General features: G+C 45.2%; 1 protein-coding gene across 1 annotated transcript in view; it reads right to left on the reverse strand.

Annotated features, from left to right (window-relative positions):
* SNX5 (sorting nexin 5) overlaps positions 1-22849 on the reverse strand; it is a 351728-nt gene that overhangs the window by 74793 nt on the left and 254086 nt on the right. The window contains exons 10-11 of the mRNA XM_078648946.1: positions 7706-7745; positions 7539-7625 (exon numbers count right to left, since the gene is read on the reverse strand). Coding sequence (XP_078505072.1) covers positions 7539-7625; positions 7706-7745 — 127 coding nt within the window. The remainder of the gene's footprint in view (positions 1-7538; positions 7626-7705; positions 7746-22849) is intronic.

Genomic DNA, 22849 nt, shown 5'->3' on the forward strand with positions numbered 1-22849 from the left:
TCACTGAATGCAACCCACCCTGCCCCAATACACTAAAGCCTGTCTGGGGAGGTGCTAGCACCTTCCTGGACCGGAAACCTATTGTCCAGGCCTCCCCTGCCGGAGTTTCGTCCAGCAGCAGGAGGGCAGACTCGTGTCTGTGGCAGCAGCATCCATTTTGTGATGCTGGGGCTCTGTTTAACTTTAACTGGGTTTACCAGTAACTAAATGTCTTCTACCTCTAGAAGGGTGGAATGCTACCCCCGCCGCCAGAACTGGCGGGGGGGGGGGGGGTAGCATTCCAAAGTGTTTGACACCTTACATGACATGTTTTGATAAAGCCAAACAAAAGTTAGCATTAACCGCGAGGATTATAATGCACTTAAGAGTATATTGTATGGCTATATCATAGAACAGCTATAAGGAGATGGTTCCGAAAGCTGCAGAGGGGCTCAACTCATGCTAGGGCACCCTCTCACACAAAACCAAGCAGTCTGCCTTCAGGATTGTCAAGGCCTGCTAGAGGAGTGACTTATAGGTTACTATGTGTCTATATTTAAGGTAGATATAGGTATACTATATCTAAGTAAGGAGTAGTTTCTGTCCTGTAACTCCAGTTCTGTAGTAGGGGTATCTCTGTGTATAGTCATAATCTAGTGAATAGTCCCGCTCATGTGCGTGGACCCCGGCAATCAACAAAAAATCTCTTAAGCTGTCAAAAAACTGCAGAACTGCGAGACAGTTAAGAGATAATTTAAAGACAAATAATGCAGCTTATATCCACAGGCTACACTGTCCAGTACTTCAACTAGAAATTCCACCAAAAAAAAAACACACACACACACAACAGCACAGTCTGCCCAGTTTCTACCATAGAGAAACTTGCCTCTACCAGTAAAATCCTCTGGAATGATAGAGAGAAAGGTATGGACAGACAAGCAACATTGGCTGCCATTATGTGGCTTAAATAGGATACTGTGCCTTTAAGAGAACCTTCCAGAACTTTCTCCCAGTATCCCAGAATGCATAGCAGGTCCCACTTACTTTCAGTTCTTTTTGAAGGCGTAAAACGCCAGACCTGTAGCATTCCATACATGAATATCTCTCTCCACCGGGGAGGAGGGCGGGCGCTTATGACTATAACAGAGATACCCCTACTACAGAACTGGAGTTACAGGACAGAAACTACTCCTTCTGTAGTAGGGGATCTCTGTGTATAGTCATAATCTAGTAAATAGAATGGCAAGCCCATCCCCACACCAAAGCGGCGGTGGAGAAAAGAGAAATAACACCACTATTATGCGAACAGATTTCGCAGCGAAGCCTGCCCAACCTGAGCATCTGCCCTGGCATCAGTGTCCAGGCAGTAATGCTAAGAAAAGGTATGAACCGACTTCCAAGTGGCCGCGTTGCAGATTTCTGCAATCGGCCCCTCGTGGAATGAGCCTTAGGCTTACCTCCTAAGGTCTTATTAGCTTTTTGGTAACATAGCTGTATGCAGGACACAATCCACCTAGAGATAGACTGCTTAGAGGTCGCAAGACCCGTCCTGACTGATCCATAATTGATAAATAATTGGTCTGACCTACGAATATCTTTGGTTTTATCCAGATGAAATTTCAACACCCTCCTGACATCCAGGGAATGCAGACACCTTTCCGCTGGAGATGAAGGATTCTGAAAAAACGTAGGCAAAGTTATGGTCTGGTTGACATAAAAATCAGAAATAACCTTGGGAAGAAATTTAGGGTGAGTACCCATAACAACCGTGGCAGCATGAAATACAGTATAAGGTTCTTGGAAACACAACGCCTGAATTTCACTCACCCTGCGGGCCGATGTAATGGCCACGAGGATCGCAGCCTTCCAGGACAGGTGCTGCAACGAAGCCTTATGAATAGGTTCAAAAGGCTCCTTCATCAGCCTGGACAGCACGACATTCAATTCCCATGAAGGCGAAGGAAGCCTGACAGGAGGGAATACTTTCTTCAAGCCTTCCAGAAAGTCTTTGATCACAGAGATCTGGAAGAAGGAAGTCTGTGAAGGGCATTTCCTGTAGGCAGTCAATGCAGCTAGATGGACCTTAATGGAATGGACATTAAGGCCAGACTGCGCCAAATGTAGAAGGTAAGGAAGGATGACATCTTCCTTGCACGTTGTCGGGTCAAAGTTCTTGGACTTGCACCAGATACAGAACCTCTTCCACTTGTAAGCATAGGAAGTCCGAGTGGAAGGTCGCTTAGACTCCTTCAGAATGTCCATGCAATCTTCAGGCAGATTCAAATGGCCATATTGCACTATCTCAGGAGCCATGCCGCCAAACTCAAAGACGAGAGGTTGGGGTGTAACATCTGTCCCCCGAACTTTGTGAGAAGGTCCGACCTGCACGGCAGCCGTATGTGCGGAAGGAGAGATCGGTGAAGCAGGTCCGTGAACCACCACTGCCTGGGCCATTCCGGAGCAATAAGTATCATCCGCGCCCTGGACCGGGCCAGCTTGATGAGCACTGCCGGAATCAGGGGAATGGGGGGAAAAGCGTACAGAAAGCTGTTCGACCAGTCGATCCATAGGCATTCCCCAGCGTCCCCCACTGGTAGTACCTGGAGGCGAAGTCTCGGCATTCGCTGTTTTCGGCGGTGGCGAACAGATCTACGTCTGGAGTTCCCCACCTTGCGAGGACTTCTCCTAGTACTTCGTCGTTTATGACCCAATTCGTGGTTTTCGTGAATCAGTCTGCTCAATGCGTCCGCCTGAACATTCTGCACACCTGGCAGATGGGTAGCCGTTATCGTCAGTCCTCTGGCCAGAAGCCAGCGCCAGATCGCCTGCGCCTCCTGCGACAGAGTGCGTGATCTCGAACCCCCCTGCTTGTTGAGGGAATACATTGTGGTCGTATTGTCCGTTTGCACAAGCAGAGTGATGGTCTGGAAGGACGGAAGATAAGCCTTCAGCGCCAAGTGAACAGCTCTGAGTTCCAGGAAATTGATGTGGTACGTGGACTCCGTCGGGGACCACGTCCCTTGAGTCTGTAGATCTCCGGAGTGCGCCCCCCAACCCTGGAGGGAAGCATCTGTCACGATCGTCTGTGTGGGAATGTCCTTGTGGAAGGGCACCCCTTTCAGGAGATTCTCCGCTGAACACCACCACTTCAGAGACTGAAGAGCATGCAGAGACAGTCGTATCCTGTCGTCCCAGGATCCTCTCCTCTGATCCCACTGATCCTCCAAGCACTCCTGCAACGGTCTCATGTGCAGTCGTGCGTGTGGCGTGAGGAAGATACAAGAGGCCATCGATCCCAGTAGAGAAGACACCGTCCTCACTGTTGTAGACGGAGTGGTCATAAGAGCCTGAGCCTTCCGAAGGAGTGATAATCGTCGCTCCTCCGAAGGAGACACGCTTGCTGACAGCGTATTGATGGAGGCTTCCAAGTACTGTATGCACTGGACTGGAGTCGGGACAGACTTGGACATGTTGATGTGCAACCCCAGCTTGTTCAAGAGAACGCACGTCTTCTGGAAGTCCTCTTGAGCTTCCGAGAAGGAGGAGGCCTTGATCAACCAATCGTCCAGGTACGGGTAGACGAACACCTTGTTCTTTCTCAGGTGTGCCGCAACCACCGCCATGCACTTCGAGAATGTTCTCGGCGCAGACTTCAGTCCGAACGGGAGTACTGTGTATTGATAGTGATTGGTGCCGACTTGGAACCGCAGGAACTTCCTGTGTTTGCGTGCAATGGGCACATGGAAGTATGCATCCTGTAGGTCTATAGCACACAGCCAGTCCCCTTGTTGCAACTGAGGATATATCTGATGCAACGACAGCATGCAAAACTTTTCCCTGCGAATCCACTTGTTTGGCTGTCGCAAGTCCAGAATGGGCCTGAACTCGTTCTTGTCCTTCTTGCGGACCAGGAAGAACCTGGAGTACAGACCTCTTCCTCTTTGAGACAGAGGTACGTCTTCTATTGCCCTTTTCCTTAACAGAATATCTGCCTCTGCTTGGAGCTCGCGCAGTTGATACTGCGATCCGACTGGAGGAATTTATGGAGGAGGGCTGGTGAACAGCAGACTGTATCCATTGCAAACAATATTCAGCACTCATTTGTCCGGAGTAATTTTTCCCACTCTGCCAGAAAAAATTGAATGCTTCCCCCCACCGGAGTGGGTAACGGATGAAGGGGAAGTAAGCGCTCAGGGCCTAGACCCAGCCGGGCCTTTAGTCGCTGGTGCCGACTGGTGGCCTCCTCTGCCCCTCTGGCGCTTTTGGAACGGTCTTCTGAACTGCTGCTGTTGTTGCTGCTACTGTTGTTGGCCTGAAGACAGGCCACGCCCTCTGCTCTGTCCACCAAACTGTCTCTGGAACGGGCGGTACGACTTCTTACTCTCCTTGGGGTTCTCCAAACCCACAGCCGTGAGCGTCTCAGCCTCCGCCTTCATGCAGGCCATTTCGTCATCCGCATGTTTCCCAAACAGGGTTTCGCCAGAGAATGAGAGGTTGGCAACCCTTTGTTGCGAGTCAGGTTTTAATGACGTAAGGCGGAGCCAGGCGTGTCTTCGCTGGTTAATCCCATGGCAGAAACCATGTGCCGCCATCAGGGAGGAATCGGCAGCGGCGCTGATGACCTGATTCGCCACCAACATCCCCTCGCTCAGAACTTCCTGGAAATCCTCTCTGGTCACGTGGCAGATGTTCCACAAACTGCTGGAGGGATTCCCAGAGGTCTCGATCATATCGTCCCAACAGGGCCGTGGCACTCGCCGCCTTCATAGACGTCGCCGAAGTCCCACAAACCTTTCTCCCAGAGGAATCCAGCCACCTGGATTCCTTATCTGGGGGAACTGTGGAGGACGGAGTGGTGGCATGCTGTTTGCGCGCAGCCGTCACAATCACAGAATCCGGAGGAGGTTCCATCCTCAGGAAGGCCGGATCAGAGTCGGGAGCCCGGTATTTTTTCTGGAGCCTCGAAGGAGCCGCCTTGGTCACCGCTGGGGTGAGGAAAAGGTCCATGGCCGGTTCTTCCAGACCCGGCACCAGTGGTAGCAATGGTCGGGATAGATGTTTTTGGTGCAGCGTCTCAAAGATCACCGACGTCTTGGGTGTGGGCACCGTCAACGAGATGCCCAGCTTCGCTGCACCCCTCAAAAGGACTTCCTGAAAGGACACCAGATCATCAATGGGTGAAACCCTTGTCTCTGGTGATTCCGACAACGTCGGAGAATAGTCCCTGGTCCTCGAGGATCTTGTATGGGAACGAGACCTGTGCCGTCGTCTCGACCGTGTGGAAGACCGGTGGCGCAATCTTTCTCTCCTCCTTGAACGGGATCGCGACCTCCCAGAACGTGGACGCTCCGTAGGTTTCCGAGGAGGCGTCTTCCGTGGTTTCTCCTGGGTTCTAGGTCTTGGTGTCCCCTTCGGAGTTGTAGGTAGCCTAGGCAGGGACGACGACCTCGGCGGAGGGGCCGGAGGAGTCTCCGACCGAGGCCTAGGCGCACGCGGTGGCGGTGGAAGCCCCGGCGGTGGCAGAGGTGGAAGCGGGGGCTTAACGGGCGGATCCTCCTGGTAGAGGAGGAGGCGATTTAGGCCGAGGTGGTGTATAAACCACCGAGTACACCGAGCCCGGTGACTTCTTCGGAGGAGGGGACTGCGAACCAGCCCCTCCAGAACGTGAGCGCCGCCTCTGGAGTCCTTCACCAGACCCCGCCTAACTTCTGGCGCCAGAACTCCTTCTGCGCCGTTTTGGGGAGGCATAACCGCTCCCAGACGCCGATCTCTTCCTCCTCGACATCGAGCTATGTTTATCCGACGTCGAACGTCGATCCCGTGACTCAGGCGTCGAACGCCGTCTCCTCGACGTCGAGTCTTTCCTCTTCGACGCCGAGCGCCGCCACCTCGACGACGACCGGTCAGCTCTCGACGGCGAGCGTCGACTGTCCCTCGCAGACCGCTTCTTCGCAGTCCGCGACGTCGAGGATCCCCTCGACGGCGAACGGCGGTGTCGCCTCGGCGGCGAGCGCCGATGACTACTTGTCGTCCTTCGACGTCGATGGCTCGACGCCGAAGACGCCGTCGACGGCAGCCTGCCCAGGCCTTTCGACATCGACTTTCCACGCTGTCAAGACCCGGAGCCCCGGGGAGATGGGGAACACACCGTCGTCATCCCTCTCGGCGTCGTCGTCGATGCAATCGACGTCGACGGAGACCGGGATCGTTTGCTGGTCTTCCTGCCTCTGGGGAGCCCCCCAGAGGCCTCAGCAGGGGCAGAGGGAGCCTTCCCAGCCTGCCCAGACCCACCTGCAGCCTTCAGACGTCTCCCTCGAGGCCTTGGAGCCTAATCTTCAGCCTTTCCCTCAGGGTCCTTGTTGAAAAGGTCTGACAAATGTCACAGCCTTCAGGAACATGTTCTTCAGGGAGGCAGAGAATGCAGACGTCGTGCGAGTCCGACTTGGCCTTCTTCCTTCCATATGCAGGGCACTTGTCAAACAGAGCAGGCATTTTAGATCCCTAAAAACCTGAACAAACACCCAGGAATGAAGAAAAACACCAAGTATTAACAACAGAAACACTTTTAAATAAAAAAAGTGCACAAATCCAATAAACCCTTGAAAAAGGGAGAGCTCAATGCACCAGGGTCCTGTTAGCAGGATCCGGAAAAAAGAACTGAAAGTAAGTGGGACCTGCTATGCATTCTGGAATACTGGGAGAAAGTTCTGGAAGGTTCTCTTAAAGGCACAGTATCCTATTTAAGCCACATAATGGCAGCCTATGGGGCTTGTCTGTCCATACCTTTCTCTATCATTCCAGAGGATTTTACTGGTAGAGGCAAGTTTCTCTATGGTAGAAACTGGGCAGACTGTGCTGTTGTGTGCGTGTTTTTTTGGTGGAATTTCTAGTTGAAGTACTGGACAGTGTAGCCTGTGGATATAGGCTGCATTATTTGTCTTTAAATTATCTCTTAACTGTCTCGCAGTTCTGCAGTTTTTTGACAGCTTAAGAGATTATTTTTTGATTGCCGGGGTCCACGCACATGAGCGGGACTATTCACTAGATTATGACTATACACAGAGATCCCCTACTACAGAAGGGGTGCTTACACCACCGTATTCAGGCTGCAAGTGCAGACCTGTGGTGTCCGTTTGGAAGGCTAACCAGGGGTGACATAATACGTGCTTCAGCTCCTGGTAGGTCTCTGGGGTACCTATGCCCTGGGTACTTAAGGTACCATATAAAGGGACTCACAAAGGTGACCCAGTAACCAATCTGGTATGTACCTAAAGTACATGGAATCAATTTTATAGAGAAAGAAGATAGGATCCTGCTATTAGGGGCCCCCGTCTAAGTCGAAAACCAGCAAAACACCAGGCAAAAAGTGGGGGCTAACCATAGAGTCAGATTCCACCTTCCTACAACCTCCTTAAGGCACACTTGGTATCAGGGTCTGGTGGCTAATCTGAAATGAACACTGTTTCAAACCTCTGAGCATCAATCATACAGTTGCATTCTTATTTCCCATGGTCATCACATGATTTCCCTTCTAATGGATTGCCAAAACAGACTCTCACCTTTGCTGCTTCAATATTGAGCATGTAGTAGCGCAACAGCTCAGTCAACTTCAAGTCTTCATCCGATGCAACTCGACCCTCTACTTTCTATGAAGGAGGAAAGGACAATGATATAATATGTAGCAAACATGTATATAGATACAATTAAATATTAGTATCCAGCTTACCCTCAGTTTTTCAAACAGTTCTGCAAGTTTCAGCAAGTACCTAAAGAAAGCAGAGAAAAAGAATAAAATATTAACAGAAAGTCGTTTTTTGGATATTAATGTATGCTGTAGCAGACCTAAATAGAGCAATGAGTAATTGGGAGCAGTTTCTTCAGATTAAAAGCAAAGTCTTTACCCTTTATCTCTATTTATTAAAAATAAATAAAAGAATTACAACCTGTGTGCCTTCTCCAGACATGTTTCTCTCTCCCCCCCCCAGTTGAGCTCCAAGATAAAACAAGCATTGGCAAAGCCAACAGGTCTCACCTTTGTGACCCATCTGCTTTGTCAATGGTTTTAGAAACTTAAATATGTTCACATTTTTATTTGGGATAATATCTAGTTTTTGGGGAGTTTTATATAGCGCTAACATGACCCGAAGGTATCCGGTATCAGAGCGCTTTACATGAGCACCAGTAGCGTTACAAAAGGACACATTCATTTTTGTTACGCATGGGGAGATTAAGTGATTTGCCCAGAATCACAGGATGCTGAGCATCATTCCCAAGACTCGAACCAGTTTCCCCAGATTTGAGTTGGACCACCCTAGCCGTTAGGCCACATCCTATCCTCTTATTTTTTATTAGTGCTCAAATAGTCAGGCGGCCTCTTCAGATCTCCGATAAAAACTGTTTTTTCCTAACCTAAGACTGTAATAGAGGGCACTATAAGGTTGTAACTGCCATCTTTAGATGAAATAACATTGATGCACATTGCCAATGCCTATTACTCACTAACTATTTTTCTGTGATTTCGTCCCCACTTCCAGAGAGGACAAGCTAGGTAGTCTAGCACTTGGTGCTATAAAAAATGAATAAATAAGTTGCTTATTGTTTTTGATTAAGAAAGAGGTATTTAATTCCAGTGTCTTTTCTATGGACCATCATGCTTTTTAGTAAAGGCATCCTGCGGGGCACGTTTGTCATCTCTGAACCCGATGGTAGGGATCATGTGTACCTGGCTCACCAATAATTTAGGGAGTCTGTCTCCTATGCATGACAGTGTATGTGTGAAAGATCGCATACATACATGTGTGCGTCAGAGCAAAGATCCTACACCCCCTAATTACCTCTCCTCTCATGTGTTTACATGCAAATTAAATATGGTAAACCAATACTGTACGAGCCAGAATAATGGCAGCTTTAAGATGTTGACATTTCGGTGTTCACAAGCAGCTTTTCAGTTAACCATTTGCTCTCAGGATCACAGACGAGTTAGGAAAAATCATTCTGGGAAGAAAATTAAGGGTAGTTGTAGGTAAAAGAGGACAAAACTTTCACCTTAGCCATGCTATAACGTTTGGGAAAATTAAACTAGCGGGTAACAAAACTGCCACACAGATGCCAAAACGGCATAAAACGGAACTCAATGGACATTTGTCTTAGTTTCCACCATACCGTTATAAATCAACAAAAAAATTACAAATACATAAATGAGACTGTATGGCCAGGTTTGTTAAATAGGTAATTAAACGGAAAACACATTTTGGATTGTAAAATATGTCAAAGTCTTAACTACCAGACTTGACAAGCTTCTCCAAACTCTATTACACCCATCTTAAACTGGCTTTGTCAAAGGCAGAGCGCCAGCACGTACAATACTTTTTGCATAGGTTTTAGAAAAAGCAAGATTACTAAAGTCTCCAAAGATGGTCATGGAGTTAGTCTCTGAAAAAGTCTTTGACAAAGTCACATGGGCATTCCTCAGATTGGCACTAAGCGAACACAATGTGGGATTAACATTCAAACAAATGATATTCGCCATATATACTTATCGCACTGCTCACATTGGATTCTATGGCTTTCTTTCTGAGAAACTCAACTTATCTCGAAGATTGAGACCGTGAAGTTCTTTATCCCCTTTACTTTCCCTAATAATTAATAAACCTCTCAGTTATCCACCAATACAGACAGATTAAAGTGATACAATTTGACTCTGGCAATCGAAAGGTAGCCTCGTACTCAGACAATGTTTCTGTGAAGAGGGAAGTTTAGTAATCCAAAATATCCTGAAACAAATTATAACTTGAGCAAAGACCTCAGGTTACACTCTTAACACTGAAAAAACGGAGGTGTCCCCCCCCTCTTAACTGCCAATGCACCATAGAGATTATTACATTTAGAAAAGAAAATTATATTGTGTAATGACTGAATAAAGAGACATACTATATATATCAAAAATGATCTGCCCAGATAACCTTATCTCGTTTGCAACACTGCAACAAAAACAATCTCTCAACATGTTTTTTTTTTTAAATTAGTTTCTCAGACTTAAAGTAGTGATCAATAAAGAAAGAATTAATTAATTGGATAGATCACACACACTTAACCATCCAGGTTCACCTAGCAGCAAGGATATAAAAACTACTTTCAACAAGTAACACCAATGGGAAGGCAGATTCAGAAAAAGTGGAAAACATCATGCGCGAAACAAGGACTACAGAAACCATCTAAACAATCATGGTCAACTATATGGAAATTCAGCACAAATTCCAAGATCTTCCCAATTATAACACTACATAGGTGCTTTTACTCACCTAACAAACTCGAACACTAGCCTCTTGTGGGGCATGTCTTGGCGCCCAGCATGGCAGCCAACTCATTCCGGAGCTCCTACCCACATCTAGCTAAATCCTACATAGTCCTGTAAGAACTTGATCTCCAACTTGCCTAATTTGGATTTGTGGTGTCGTGGAGAGCACCTGGTGGATCACAATACGGTTTTAGGAAGGCTCCATTTTCACACGGGTATGACCCAATCTCGACTGCATGGCAGTGCAGAGGGAGAGGCAGAGCCTGGGAGAAGGGCGAGCTATAACAGAAGGGAGCTGTGGTGAAGGGCCACCTCAGGGCATGAGCGACAAGTGGGACCTGACATAACTGGTCACTGAGACATTTCAGAGGAATAGGATCCCTGAGGGCTTGTGGAGCTTGAAGACTCACTACATGATCTGAAGTTTGAAGTTCACAGGCTCCCCTCCTTGAATGTAGTGTTGCTGGACAGGGCTGAGGATGCTGGAAATAGGTCCTGCTTCAATATTATTTGTATGGTAGGTTTCCAAGAGGGTGGTCGAGGGTCCTTTCTAACCCTGAACAGTTTTTCTATCACTGGCTTTGCACGTGGATCCTGGCGGAATACCTATTATCATATTTCATTATAGAGAGGGCTCACCGGACCCGGACAGTCTCGCTCCGCACCAATCGGCAGATTCATACCCTTGATTGAGAAGTCTTACTTCTCCGGGGGTTGAGCCAGCACCAGGAGGCAAGATGCTAGCAGCGGCTCTGGAATAAAATCAAACCCAGCCCCGAGGATGCGTGCTTAAAAGGCCCCAGAAGTGCAACATAACCTCAACAGGAAACACAGTAGCAACAAGAGAGTCCACTATTGTAGCTGCACAAATCGTGTGAGTACAAATGTTCATGTCCTGATGAATGCCCCATAGACCCGGCTGGGCATAGTGGGACATGTCGACCTAATTGAATATAGGGTATAGTGGATCCAGTCACACGTTCCAATTATATACCCAACAGAGAATTTGAATAACTTCTCACATCCACGCCCTAATTAAAGTTCCCCTTTTTTTAGGATGTGCAAATGTTTTTTAAACTTTTTTCCCACTTCATGTGTAAGTGAGACTGATCATCTATCACTGGACACTACTGCGTTCTCTAGTGGTTGCCTCAGGCTTGAGGCTTGCATACAACACAACTAAACCCTATGATGATGCAATGACGCATATATGAAGGCGGAGAACCAAGATATACCGCCACCGTTTCCATCAATGCGTGTATGAGGGTTTTAAAGTGAAACCGTGATAACGCAGTTACAAGCTGTCCATTCCCCCCCCCATTTTTTTATTCTTTGAGGCCTGAATAAAGGGTCAACTCATGCATGAATCCATAAAGATCATGATACGTCGTGATTATACTTGGATGGTCCAACACCACCATCATTCCTTCCTGGGAGTCAGGCAGAAATTGAAGGCAGGTCTATATCTAGCCAAGAATAAGTTCATCTGGCAATAGAAGGCTTTTTTGTTTGCAGTCTAGAACTGGGCAACTGAGAAGAAGAATACCTGCATATCCAGCTCTCCGGATTGCCAAGAAGCCAATGCAGGGGTTCCGCTACAGATGAAACCCCCTGGTTTCATGTGTGGATCTGTGGATGTTCAGGTGACTACTAGGGACTCACTGGTCATGGTGTAGGGGGCCATGAAGGCCTGACGGTGAACGACCCTCACTGTCCTCAAAAACATTTGACTGCAGCGGCCGAGCCCTGTTATTTAATCCTTATGTCTTTGGCTCCTGACAAACTATTCCTATCTGGGAATGGGAGTCAGCCAGATACAGACTTGATGTTATTGGAGGGGGTGCCTTCGATGGGAAGAGGTCTTTGCGGATCTGTCAGGCCTGACATGGAGGGTGGAGCTGTTACTCATCTACTGTATATTTGTGAGTGTTTCGATTTTGTTTGTGTTTAGGGATGCCTTTTAGTTGTAACGGTCATGCGTAGCTGCAGAAGAGATACTTCTAGTTTTGGGAGGGTAAGGAAGTATTAGAATTGGTTATTGTTAGTTAACTTCACTTTGAAATTCCTTTCCCGATTCATATTGGGTATTTTTGTGGCCACCCTACCGCATTGGCATAGGAAGCACAGGCCAATCATGCTCAATAGATGATGGCAGATAAGTCTAAGTCTTTTGCCCTTGACATGTTTCCTGGCATGTCAACATCTTTTAAACAAGCTAAGTCAGAGTGCCATTCGTAGAATGGTCAAGTGCTAGGAAGTGGGTATTCTTCTTCAGAAGATGCATCTCCTACGAAACACCTAGAACCCCTTTTTACATAGATTTGGTTACAACTGGGTCTACCATCAGGGGTTTTCCCAGGACTCCGGAGGAGTTTGTCATGCTTCAGAATAAGCTACCATTTGCACATACAATGACATGGCATTACACTTACGGTCACTACATAGCTATCACGGGAATGCTGAATGAGTGCCCACTCTCTGTGTTTATGCTCCTCCACCCCCATGTTCTGATTTACTGAGCTGTCTCAGCTGCCTAATCTTACACCTCCTGATGGGCCATATTGAGGGGGGTGAAGACTTTAATGGGATGATCAACTTGGAACTAGTCAGGCCTCAGACTTGTGAGAGTGAGCCCTCTGGTGCCATCCAACTTACACGCTTCATGGAAGCAACAGGCTTGGGCAAAATGTGCGGCAGGCAGTGGTTACACCTTCTATTCTAGCCCACATGGATCTTACTCTATGCTGGATTTATAGCATGATTCTTAAACAAGATGCAAGTCATATTTGGCATATCCAGATATTAGCCTGAGCTCTCAGATCATTCTGCTTCCCGAATGAGTGCAAGAGGGATGTTGCACCATGAGCGGGGTTGCTGAAGACTGCCCACATGGTGGTTACTGTTCATGGGTTTAAGGCACATCTCCTCAATGAAGCAGAGGGGTACTTTGGACAAAGCAAGGACTTGGTACAATCCCAGACTAACCTCTGGGAAGCCTTTAGAGTACACAAGCAGGTGCAGAGCATTAGTTTCTTGGCCAGATTGATTACCTCCATGGTAATATTGACCACCAGAAGACCAGAATCTGTCAATTACTGTTGGCGGAGGCATGGGCAAGTTGGTTGTGCTCCTAGAGTCGGGTTTACCAATGGGGAAAAAAAGCCTCTAAATTGTTACACTTGCTACGTAAGAACAGGTTGGTCCCTTATCATACCAACTTGATTTGCTCTGCAGACTGCCAGTTGGTTGTGGGCCAACAGTTCATAACTGAGTTAACGTCACATTACTCTTGTATTCAAGTCTAGTGTAACCCCTCAGGCCCATGGGCATTGGCTAAACTCATCTGGAACTTAACTATACCCACTCTTTCTTGTGTGGAGAAAGCAAAGTTGGGAGAACATTACTGAGGAGGAACTGGCAAAGACCCTGGGGGAGCTTCAGGGAGGAAAGTCTCCAGGCCTGACTGGATGCCCTGTGGAGTTTATATAGGCTTACAGTCTCAAACGTCATTCTTACAATTAAGGCAATGCTTGAGGAGTCCTTGGAGAGCGGGAGTCTACCACATAACCTGTGACTAGTGGACACAGTAATGATCCCTAAACCTCGAGCTCGGACGGGTGCAGATTATACTGCTCTGTTTTCCTTATTAATGTAAAGGTAAAACTGATCGCCACAGTTATGGAGACCCATTTGCTAAAGGTGATCAGTTCAGAGGTGTGGCGCCGCGGCCAGGGCGACTGACGCTGGAATCTGGGGACCACGGTTCGATCCCCGGCTCCGGCGGCAGGTTAGCCCAGCACCATGTGACTCTGGGCAATAGCTCGCTTAATCTTCCCGACGGCCCCTAGCACCTAGAGACCCTTACGGGCGATTGTGCGCTTTACAAATGTGGACTTTACTAGCCATGAGAGTTTATGCCAGGGCAATATACTCTACATAATAGCCATAGACTCAATGCATTGGCTTAAGCGACAGACTTTAGGGTCCTTTGGCATATATTATGATCAACTTTGCAAAGCCCATCTATTAGGTAGCATGGGACTGCCTATTCGCAATACTCCTAAAGGCCAACCTTGTAATACTTTCATAAACCATGTCTATCTTCTCTACACTGATCTGAGAGCCAGAGTCCAACTCGGTACACAAGACATTCCCCATTGAAAGGGGGAGGGGGAATGAGACCCATGTCTGCCCCTACTTGCGGTTTCCGTTAGCCATAGAGCTGCTCTAAGAGTGGTTCCGTACAGACACCTTGGTGAAGGGATTAGAGTGGACGGGGTGGCGGATGGACTGGAGGGGGTGGGGGTGTTTTGGACAGAGTGTAGTTTTACGCAGATGGCCTTTTAATGTTTCTTCAAAACCCACATAATTGGAGATACAAGCCCTTTAAATGTTGCTAATTTATGGTGGATTTAATGGCCTATCAATATGGCCAAATCGGTGGTCTACCCGATCAGAATAGGACTGGATGGCCTTGGTTAGGCCTCATTGCGGACGCTGGCACAAGATGGCTTTAAATATTCAAGTGTTGCATGCTGGGACTTGTAGTTCTTTGTAGTGCTCAGTCTTTTCAATGGAGAGTGGTGAAGCTGTTCTCGATACCAAGGATCCTAACAATAGGGTGAATGAGGAAAGAGTATCAGTTAGCTGTTATTAGTAGACAGGTGGGAAGCACTTCTGTAGGAAATGGGATTTTTACTTGAACCCAGCTAATACAATCTACTTATGCTACAAAAAGAAGAAGGGGCTCCATGGGAATTAGATACCAGAACAGTGAAGAAATAGCGGTCATTAAGCAATTTTCACGCAGTCAGAATTGACTGAAAGCAATATAGAGGTCACCAATATCGATAACCGCTCTTCTTCTGAAGAATCTGATACTCCTGCTCCGACAGTTCATAAGGCAGGATACCGAAGGAGGCACATAGACACAGGCCCTCTGGGTTCCGCAGAAACTTAGAAATGGGACTATTCAGGTATTCACTTGACACAGGGATTGGGAAAGAGAACGGGTAAACAATCGGAGCAGACAGCAGAAGAGTAAAGAACTAGTCTGAAGAGTATTTAAGCTGCAACATGAGAGCACAGGTAAGAGACCAGACAGAATCAAAGAGCTCAAACTGCAAATAGAAAACTGCAAGGGGCAGTTTCAAAGATAGCTATGGTATGCATGCATATCGGGAAACGACTACAAGAGCTACAGGAATAAACTCATGAACTTGAAACTAGCACTAACCACATGGATGTTCAAGTTAGGGGGCATGAGAACTGGATTACAGATGGATACTTAAAAAATCTGAGAACTGGCAATGGTGCAATAATCTTCATATCCTTTGGATACAAGAGGGGGTTGAAGGCAATGACATTTGGGCATATGTACCAAAGACATTTAAGGAAGCTTTCACAGAGATAAGTTGCTGAGACTGAGAGCTTCAAGTACAGAAGGCACATTAATTAACGTTTAAAGTCAGGCAACAAAATGCAGAACATGCACAACAGCCCAGACCTATTACAGTATATATCAGAAATGTCCTTCGCCAGGCAATTTTTGAAAAAGCATGACCAGAGAACCAAATTAAAATAGGAGAATACTGATAACTCCTTCTCAGACAAAAACAAATGCCAAGCCTACCTTCGGGCTCCAACACACCTTAAAATAATCAAGGAATGTAAAATCTACATGTTCAATTTGGAGATTAATGCCCAGGGATTCTTAAACTCTCTGAAATTACTTTTCAAAATAAAGTGGCAGAATGGTTCTGTAGACTGACAGTCTATCGATAGACATCTGAGACAACGGGTTAAGCAGGGCCTTCAATAAAGACAGGATGATATCATTATGTTTTATTTAAGGGACTGGAGCAATGAGGCTCAGAGCAATCTGCCACGCCTTTCATCATGCAGATTGCTTCTTCTCACAGGATTGGGCCCCTATTGGTTGAGTCCTTGTTGGGTCGGTGGAGAAGGATGGGGCACATGGATTTAGGCGGGGGACAGAGTTGGAAGGAAGGTCATTAGGTGGGAGGGGAAGACGGTGACGGGTTGGGTGGGTGAACAGAACAGGGTACATAAAAGCAAAGGAAAAAGTTGAGAATTATAGGCGTAATATCAGAGAACTTTGCAATTGGAATAACAGTCCAGGTGTTAATATAGATATACTAATGAACTTTGAAAAAAATTGGTTGGTATAAATTTAACATAATTATTGCTCAGTAGACTAATAAAGCATGCCAAACTGATTAAATAAGGGCTTTTAAGTTGTGTAAGGAAAAGGGCTGACTGCTTTTGGGAGGTGGGTGATCACAAAAATAGCATGGACAAAAATCCATTCAATTACTTGCTGTATTTATGGCCCAAATGGAGGAAAACCAAAGATGTACAACTTTATAAAATCATCAGTTAGCTCAGTGGCATCACATACTTATAGTCTTAGTCTGCAGAGATTTTAATTGTAACAGGGAAAAAGACAATACACACAGGTCTATCAGGGTAAGAAGCCTAAAGCACATCAGGCATTTAAAGCCTTACTAAGGACTGACTATATATGGGAAGCCTGGTTTATACCATACAAATCCTGGATACACTTTATATTTGCACCCATGCAAGCAAATCTCTAGAGCCGACTGCTTCCTAGTTCATTTAATACATTTCTAGATGCCCTAATATTTGAACTACGCAAAACTTTGTCAAATCATAACCTGATTTTTCTTGTATTGTATTGTATTGTAATTGCATTTATATAGTGCTTACTACCCCATACGAGGCGTCAAAGCGCTTTTTCGGCGGGTAGCACACTACTCCGGGACGCATAGAGGATTAGTGTTGAATTAGTATAGTGAAACGTGCAAGTACATTTTAAGTGGTGGATAGGTTAGTCAGGTATTTCGAATGATAGCAGAAGGATAGAGGAGGACAAAGGTCTTTATTTATGTATCGCTCGCTTGTTGACGCACGCTATTCAGGAAGCCTATAAAGGATTAGTGGTCAATTAATATAGTGAAATATGAGGTAATTTCAGTGGTGGATATTAGTCTGTTACTTAAAGTGAGAAGGATAGCGGAGGGATAAAAGGGGAAGAAAGATTTGCATTCATATAGCACTTGTTACCCCTGATGGGTGTTGAAGCGCTTTTTTGGCGAGTAGCACGCCACTCCAGAACCCATAAAGGATTTGTGTTCAAAATGAGTATAGTTTAAATTTGAAATAATTTGAGTAGTAGATATGTTATTCAGTTATTTGGGCAGTATATTAGTATAGTTGAATATGGAATATGGAATATGAGAAGTGAACACGTTAGTCTTAATTTTGATTGAAAAGGATAGTGGAGGGATAAAAGAATGAAGGGGTTTGGGTTTTTTTAGGTCTTAGCAGTAGGAAGAGGCTTTTGGATGAGTAAAAAGGAGTTTTGGAGGGAAGGAGTCAGAGGGGAGAGTTTAGAAAGGTTTGTTTTAGGGGATCGGTGTAGTAAAAAGGTGTCAGATGATGCAAGGAGGGGTAGAGCAGGAGAGAGTCTAGAAAGGGTTATTTTGGCGATCATAGTAGTGGTATGGGGTTTGGGATAAATGAGAGAGTGGATGTAGAGGATATATTGATGTATAGGATAAGAGATAGGGTAGTGCATTAGAAGGAGTAGTTTAAAGAAGTTTGAGATGAGTAAGAAGGTTGGGCTAGAAGATATATTAAGCGAAGTATAGGCTGAGAAATAGGCTAGTGCATTGGAAATGCTAAATTAGAAGAAAGTGATACATATATAGATCCATAAGTACATTGAAAGTATATAGATACATAAAGGATTTAGATTAAATATATGGATAGAGGCACAGGATGAGAAACAGGGTAGTGCTTTGGATATGCTTTTTCAGGAGAAAAGTAACAGACACACAGATCCAAGTACATGGAAGGTACATAGATGCACAATGGAAGTATGTAGATGTAGACCAAAGTTGATATTTATTTATTGATGAATGTTATTATTATTTATTTTTTATTTTCTCTTAACATAATTATTTTACATGTTTTATAAAGTAATACACAAAGATAGGTACATATCTATAGTGAAAACAAATGTTTATATACAGAGGGATATGCTGTAAATTTCTGTTTCCGTATGGTGCTTATGTGGGGAAGAGCCAGATCTTGAGTAGTTTTCTGAAGATAAGGTGGTTGTCGGTGGATCTTATGTTGGGTGGTAAAGAGTTCCATAGTTTGGCTGCTTGAACAGAGAAGGATGTGCCACCCATGGTTTTTTTCTCGTATGGTGGGATTTTGAGGCGAGATGCTTCTTTAGAGCGGAGGTTCCTTTGTTGAATGTGTTTGGAGATTTTATTCCTGATGAAGAGTGGTCCTATTCCATGTATTGCTTTTTGGGTGATACAAAGCCGCTTGAATGTGGATCTTCTGGCAACCGGTAACCAATGCAGGGCTCTCAAGGCAGGGAAGATGTGGTCTCGTGGTTTGATATGCAACAGTAGTCTGGCAGCCGAGTTCTGAATCCGTTGTAGTCTTTTCATGGTCGTTAAAGGTGATCCCTGGTAGATGCTATTGGCGTAATCAAGTTTGGATAGAACAAGGGAGATGGTAGCTTGGACCTTGTGTGGAAATCCCAAATGAGGAAAAATTGGTTGCAGCGTTTTTATAGTAGCAAAGCTTGATCTTGCTAGTTTATCCACTTGGACATTCGACAGCTTGGAGTCCATGGTCATTCCGAGGTTTCTTACTTCCTTCCATACTTTAGGCAGTGATCCCAGTTCATCAGGCCATGCGGCAAGCGGGTTGTAATTTTTCCAATCGCCACACGTGAGTATTTCAGTTTTTGAAGCATTCAATTTGCGATGGCTCCAAGTCATCCACTGATCCACGGCTCTGAGACAGCTGGAAATTGGTGATTTTCCAATGTCTTTGGGGCATTCCAGTTGAAGGAGTATTTGAGCGTCATCTGCATAGTTGTGGCACGTGAGGTGAAATTTATTGATCAGTACTGGTAAAGACTTCATGTAGATGTTGAAAAGCATGGGCGAGATGATAGAACCTTGAGGGACCCCTGCTTTTGTGGAGTACGGTTTGGACGAGAAAGGTGGGGTATGGATGACATTAGTTCTGTTTCGAAGGTAGGACGTGATCCAGTCTAGAGCAGTTCCCTCTATGCCGGCTTCATAAAGTCTTTGTTTCAGAGTGTCATGTGTAGAGAGTAGCCTTTGGTGATAGTGGGACTTTGTTATGTAGAAGAGTGATCAGTATTGTGTGTTTGTGTGTAGCAGGTGTGTTTTAGTGCTGGTATTAGCTGTATTAGGATAGCAATTGTGTAGCTGTTCTTTATCGTGTTCCTCAACCAGCATGCAAAAGAAGACATTTTGATGGGTCTGCATGTGTATGTGTTGGAGATGGTGTTTGAGAATGAGTTGGAGTGCTGTGTTGCTTTTGTGGTGTAACATTGTTGTGAGGTAGACTTGGGGAAGCAAAGTTGTGAGGTGTGGCATGTTGCTTATATTTTTGCGTGTGTTTCAGGCGGAAGGTGTATGAGTCAGGGGAGGTGGTGCAGCATGTGGGTCATGTCGTAATGTTCTAAATTGTCCAATGGATGAGAGGCAGTTAGAAGAGAGGTGCTGTATTGCTGTATCTGTGTTAGGTGTGGTGGAAGAGTGAAAGCTTGGCATTGGAGTTTGTTCCTTTGTGTGCTTTGAAAGGTGGGTATATGTATATATTTTGTGACGGTAAGCCTCACTGGCTTGTGAACACAAAATGGTGGCTGGGATGTTTATTTAGACCATGGTCTTTAAACAGTAGCAAAACTCGTTACTCTTGTAAAAACTGCACAAATTATACATTTCGGAACACCAAGGAGCTTAATACACTATCCACAATTAAATAAATACCAATTATCGGATAAAAACAAACACCCTCCTTATACAGTTTATCTCTATCTTGATTCAGCTTTAAAACCCAATTAATTCATGTATCTAAAATCCATAAAACCGGACATAAAACTCCTAAAACACATTGTAAAACTCTTAAAAACTAGCTAAGCCACTCTTGGGGAAATTTTAATTGCCTTCATGTAATTACCCAATGCAATTGCTATCTCTATATTGGGTAGCTCCATTAGTAATGCTGCCGCTTGGGACCGTAGCCTTGTATCATGTTTTAAAAATATTGGGCATAGGTATCGTTTGCGGTGGTCTAGTAATGTTCGGCAGTCAAGTAAAATGTACATTATATCCCCTTTAGTGCCTAGTGCACATTTACATAATCCATCACTAGATAACATTTGTGCCTTTACTTCTTCATTAATTGGCCATGGGTTAATGCCCGTTCTTAATCTTAGAATCTCCTGTCTGAGTCCGGGATTGGGTAGAATATCCAAATATGGAAACCAGTTTTCCTTTATTCATGATTCTCTCAAAAATAGAACAGATTTCTTCTTGTTCAGATATTCTAAATCGGCTTTTTCAGACACTTCTTGTCCTTGGTTTCTTAAATCACTTTTACTAAAATCTACCTTTAACGATGACTGGCAAATTGGCACCCTTAAATTCTAACTAGCCAACAGAACTTTTTTTCTTGCCTCCCTAGCCCATTTTAGACTGCTGGATTCTATCTCCTTTCTGCACCATTGAGATACTTTATGGACTAATTCTGTGTCTAGCCGTTTCTAAAAGCGGATTAAATGCATTTGAGACCGTATACTCCAGGAAGTTGAGCCTATCTCGGTTCTTATTGCCTGGATCATTGATGAACGTAGTAGGGACAGCAATGTTTTCCAACACTTCCCTACCTCTAGATCCCAGTCTCGTTTCCCACTTAAAAATAGAATTTCTGCTCGGTAAAGAACTTGCGGCGGGATCATCGTGTTAAAAGCTTTTAGTAACGGTTTGTGAGACATGACTCCGTAGTCTCGATTAAATTTTTTCAACCCACAGATTGATCCATGTGAAGCTAGTAACCTTTTTCGCAAAGCACAGAATTTTTGTTTTATCCATATTTATGGTTAAAAATCTCCCTTTACAATACCCTCTAAAGGCGTCTAACTTCCTCTGAAGGCCAATTTCGGTCTGGTCCATTATCACTAGGTCATCTGCGTACAGGAGACAGGGCACTTTCTTACCGTCCATTCTCGGACTGGCGCTTCTATCAACTTCTAGAATTGCTGGTAAATCGGCCAAAAAGATTGCAAAGAGCAGGGGGGCCAATACACAGCCCCTAAGCCCATTTCCAATTGCTATTTTTGGCGTCAGTGCACCTCCTGTATCTCTAATTACCTGTGCCCAGTTTCCACTATGTAATTCTTTCATGATGGCCAGCAAATTCTCTGGGATCTTTTTCTTTGTTAGTGTCTGCCAGAGGCGATTTCTATCAACTGAATCTAATGCGGCTCGAAAGTCTACAAAACAGCAGCACAGTTTACCATTTTGTTCCACTGACTTACGAGCCACAGCCCACAGGGCGAAGCAGTGATCGATCGTAGAGTGACCTTCTTTAACCCCTTCAGCGCGGGTGACAAAGCCAGCTCGTCATGGGCGTTACCTGCGCTGCGCGCATGACGAGCTGGCTTTGTCACAATCAAGCCATTTTTCAAATTTCAGCGCACGGCGGGAATTCGCGGTAGCGCGGAAGCGGTTAAAACCCCCTGTTCCACCGGTACGATCGAAAACTGTTCCACCCAGTCCTTCAGTCTAAGCAGCACTATTTTTGAAAACACCTTTTCCCCTATATCCAATAAGTTAATTAATCTATAATTTTGTGGCGCATTCATATTACCTTTTTTATGCACAGGTCTTATTACTGCCCCTTTCCAATTATTGGGTATTTTACCTAACTCGAGGATCACCATAAACATGTGGGAGAAAAAGCTCGCCCACCAATTCAATTCGGTTTTTATTATTATTGCTGGAAAATTATCTGGACCAGCTGCTCTGGTTAACTTTAGGTTCGCTATTATATTTCTTACAATATTTTCTGTAAAATCTACCTTTAATTCTACAATTAGTCCGTTGCCAGGGGTGGGGTATTCCGTCGTTAGGTTCTTTACGAGGGCTATAGACTTCCTTCAGATATTTCTCCCATGCTGCCTCCTCTACCACGCAGTTCATGACCCCCACTGTATGGTCAGAACCAGTTCGTACCAGCTTCCAGAACTGACGTATATTCTTAGTTTCTATAGCTTCCAGAAGATTTTCCCAGCATTTATCCTTATACACGCTTTTTGCCGTGGTAATTAGCCTTTTGTATTCTCTTTTCAGTTTATTGAGATAGAGTGGTCTTATCTCAGCATATTTTACTATCATACTCCTTGTTACTTTTCTTATTTCCCGTTTTTTCCTTAAGCATTCCACAGAAAACCATTTATGTTGTCTCACTATTGGTATATGTTTATTTGTTTTATCTTTTGTTAATTCAATTCTAAGACACTGTACCACTTGGGCTATTTTTCCCTCATACCATTTTAAGGTTCTCCCCCTATTGTACCCAGGACTACCTTCTGCTGTAACTTCTCAAATTTTTCTATGTATTCAGCCGTTAGACTAGTGGACACTCTTTTGGGGGTACTTTATCTCGGGGGTACAATATACCCCCTTG

Source organism: Lissotriton helveticus, chromosome 6 (genome assembly GCF_964261635.1).
Source record: "Lissotriton helveticus chromosome 6, aLisHel1.1, whole genome shotgun sequence".
In the NCBI taxonomy this organism is placed as follows: Eukaryota; Metazoa; Chordata; class Amphibia; order Caudata; family Salamandridae; genus Lissotriton; species Lissotriton helveticus.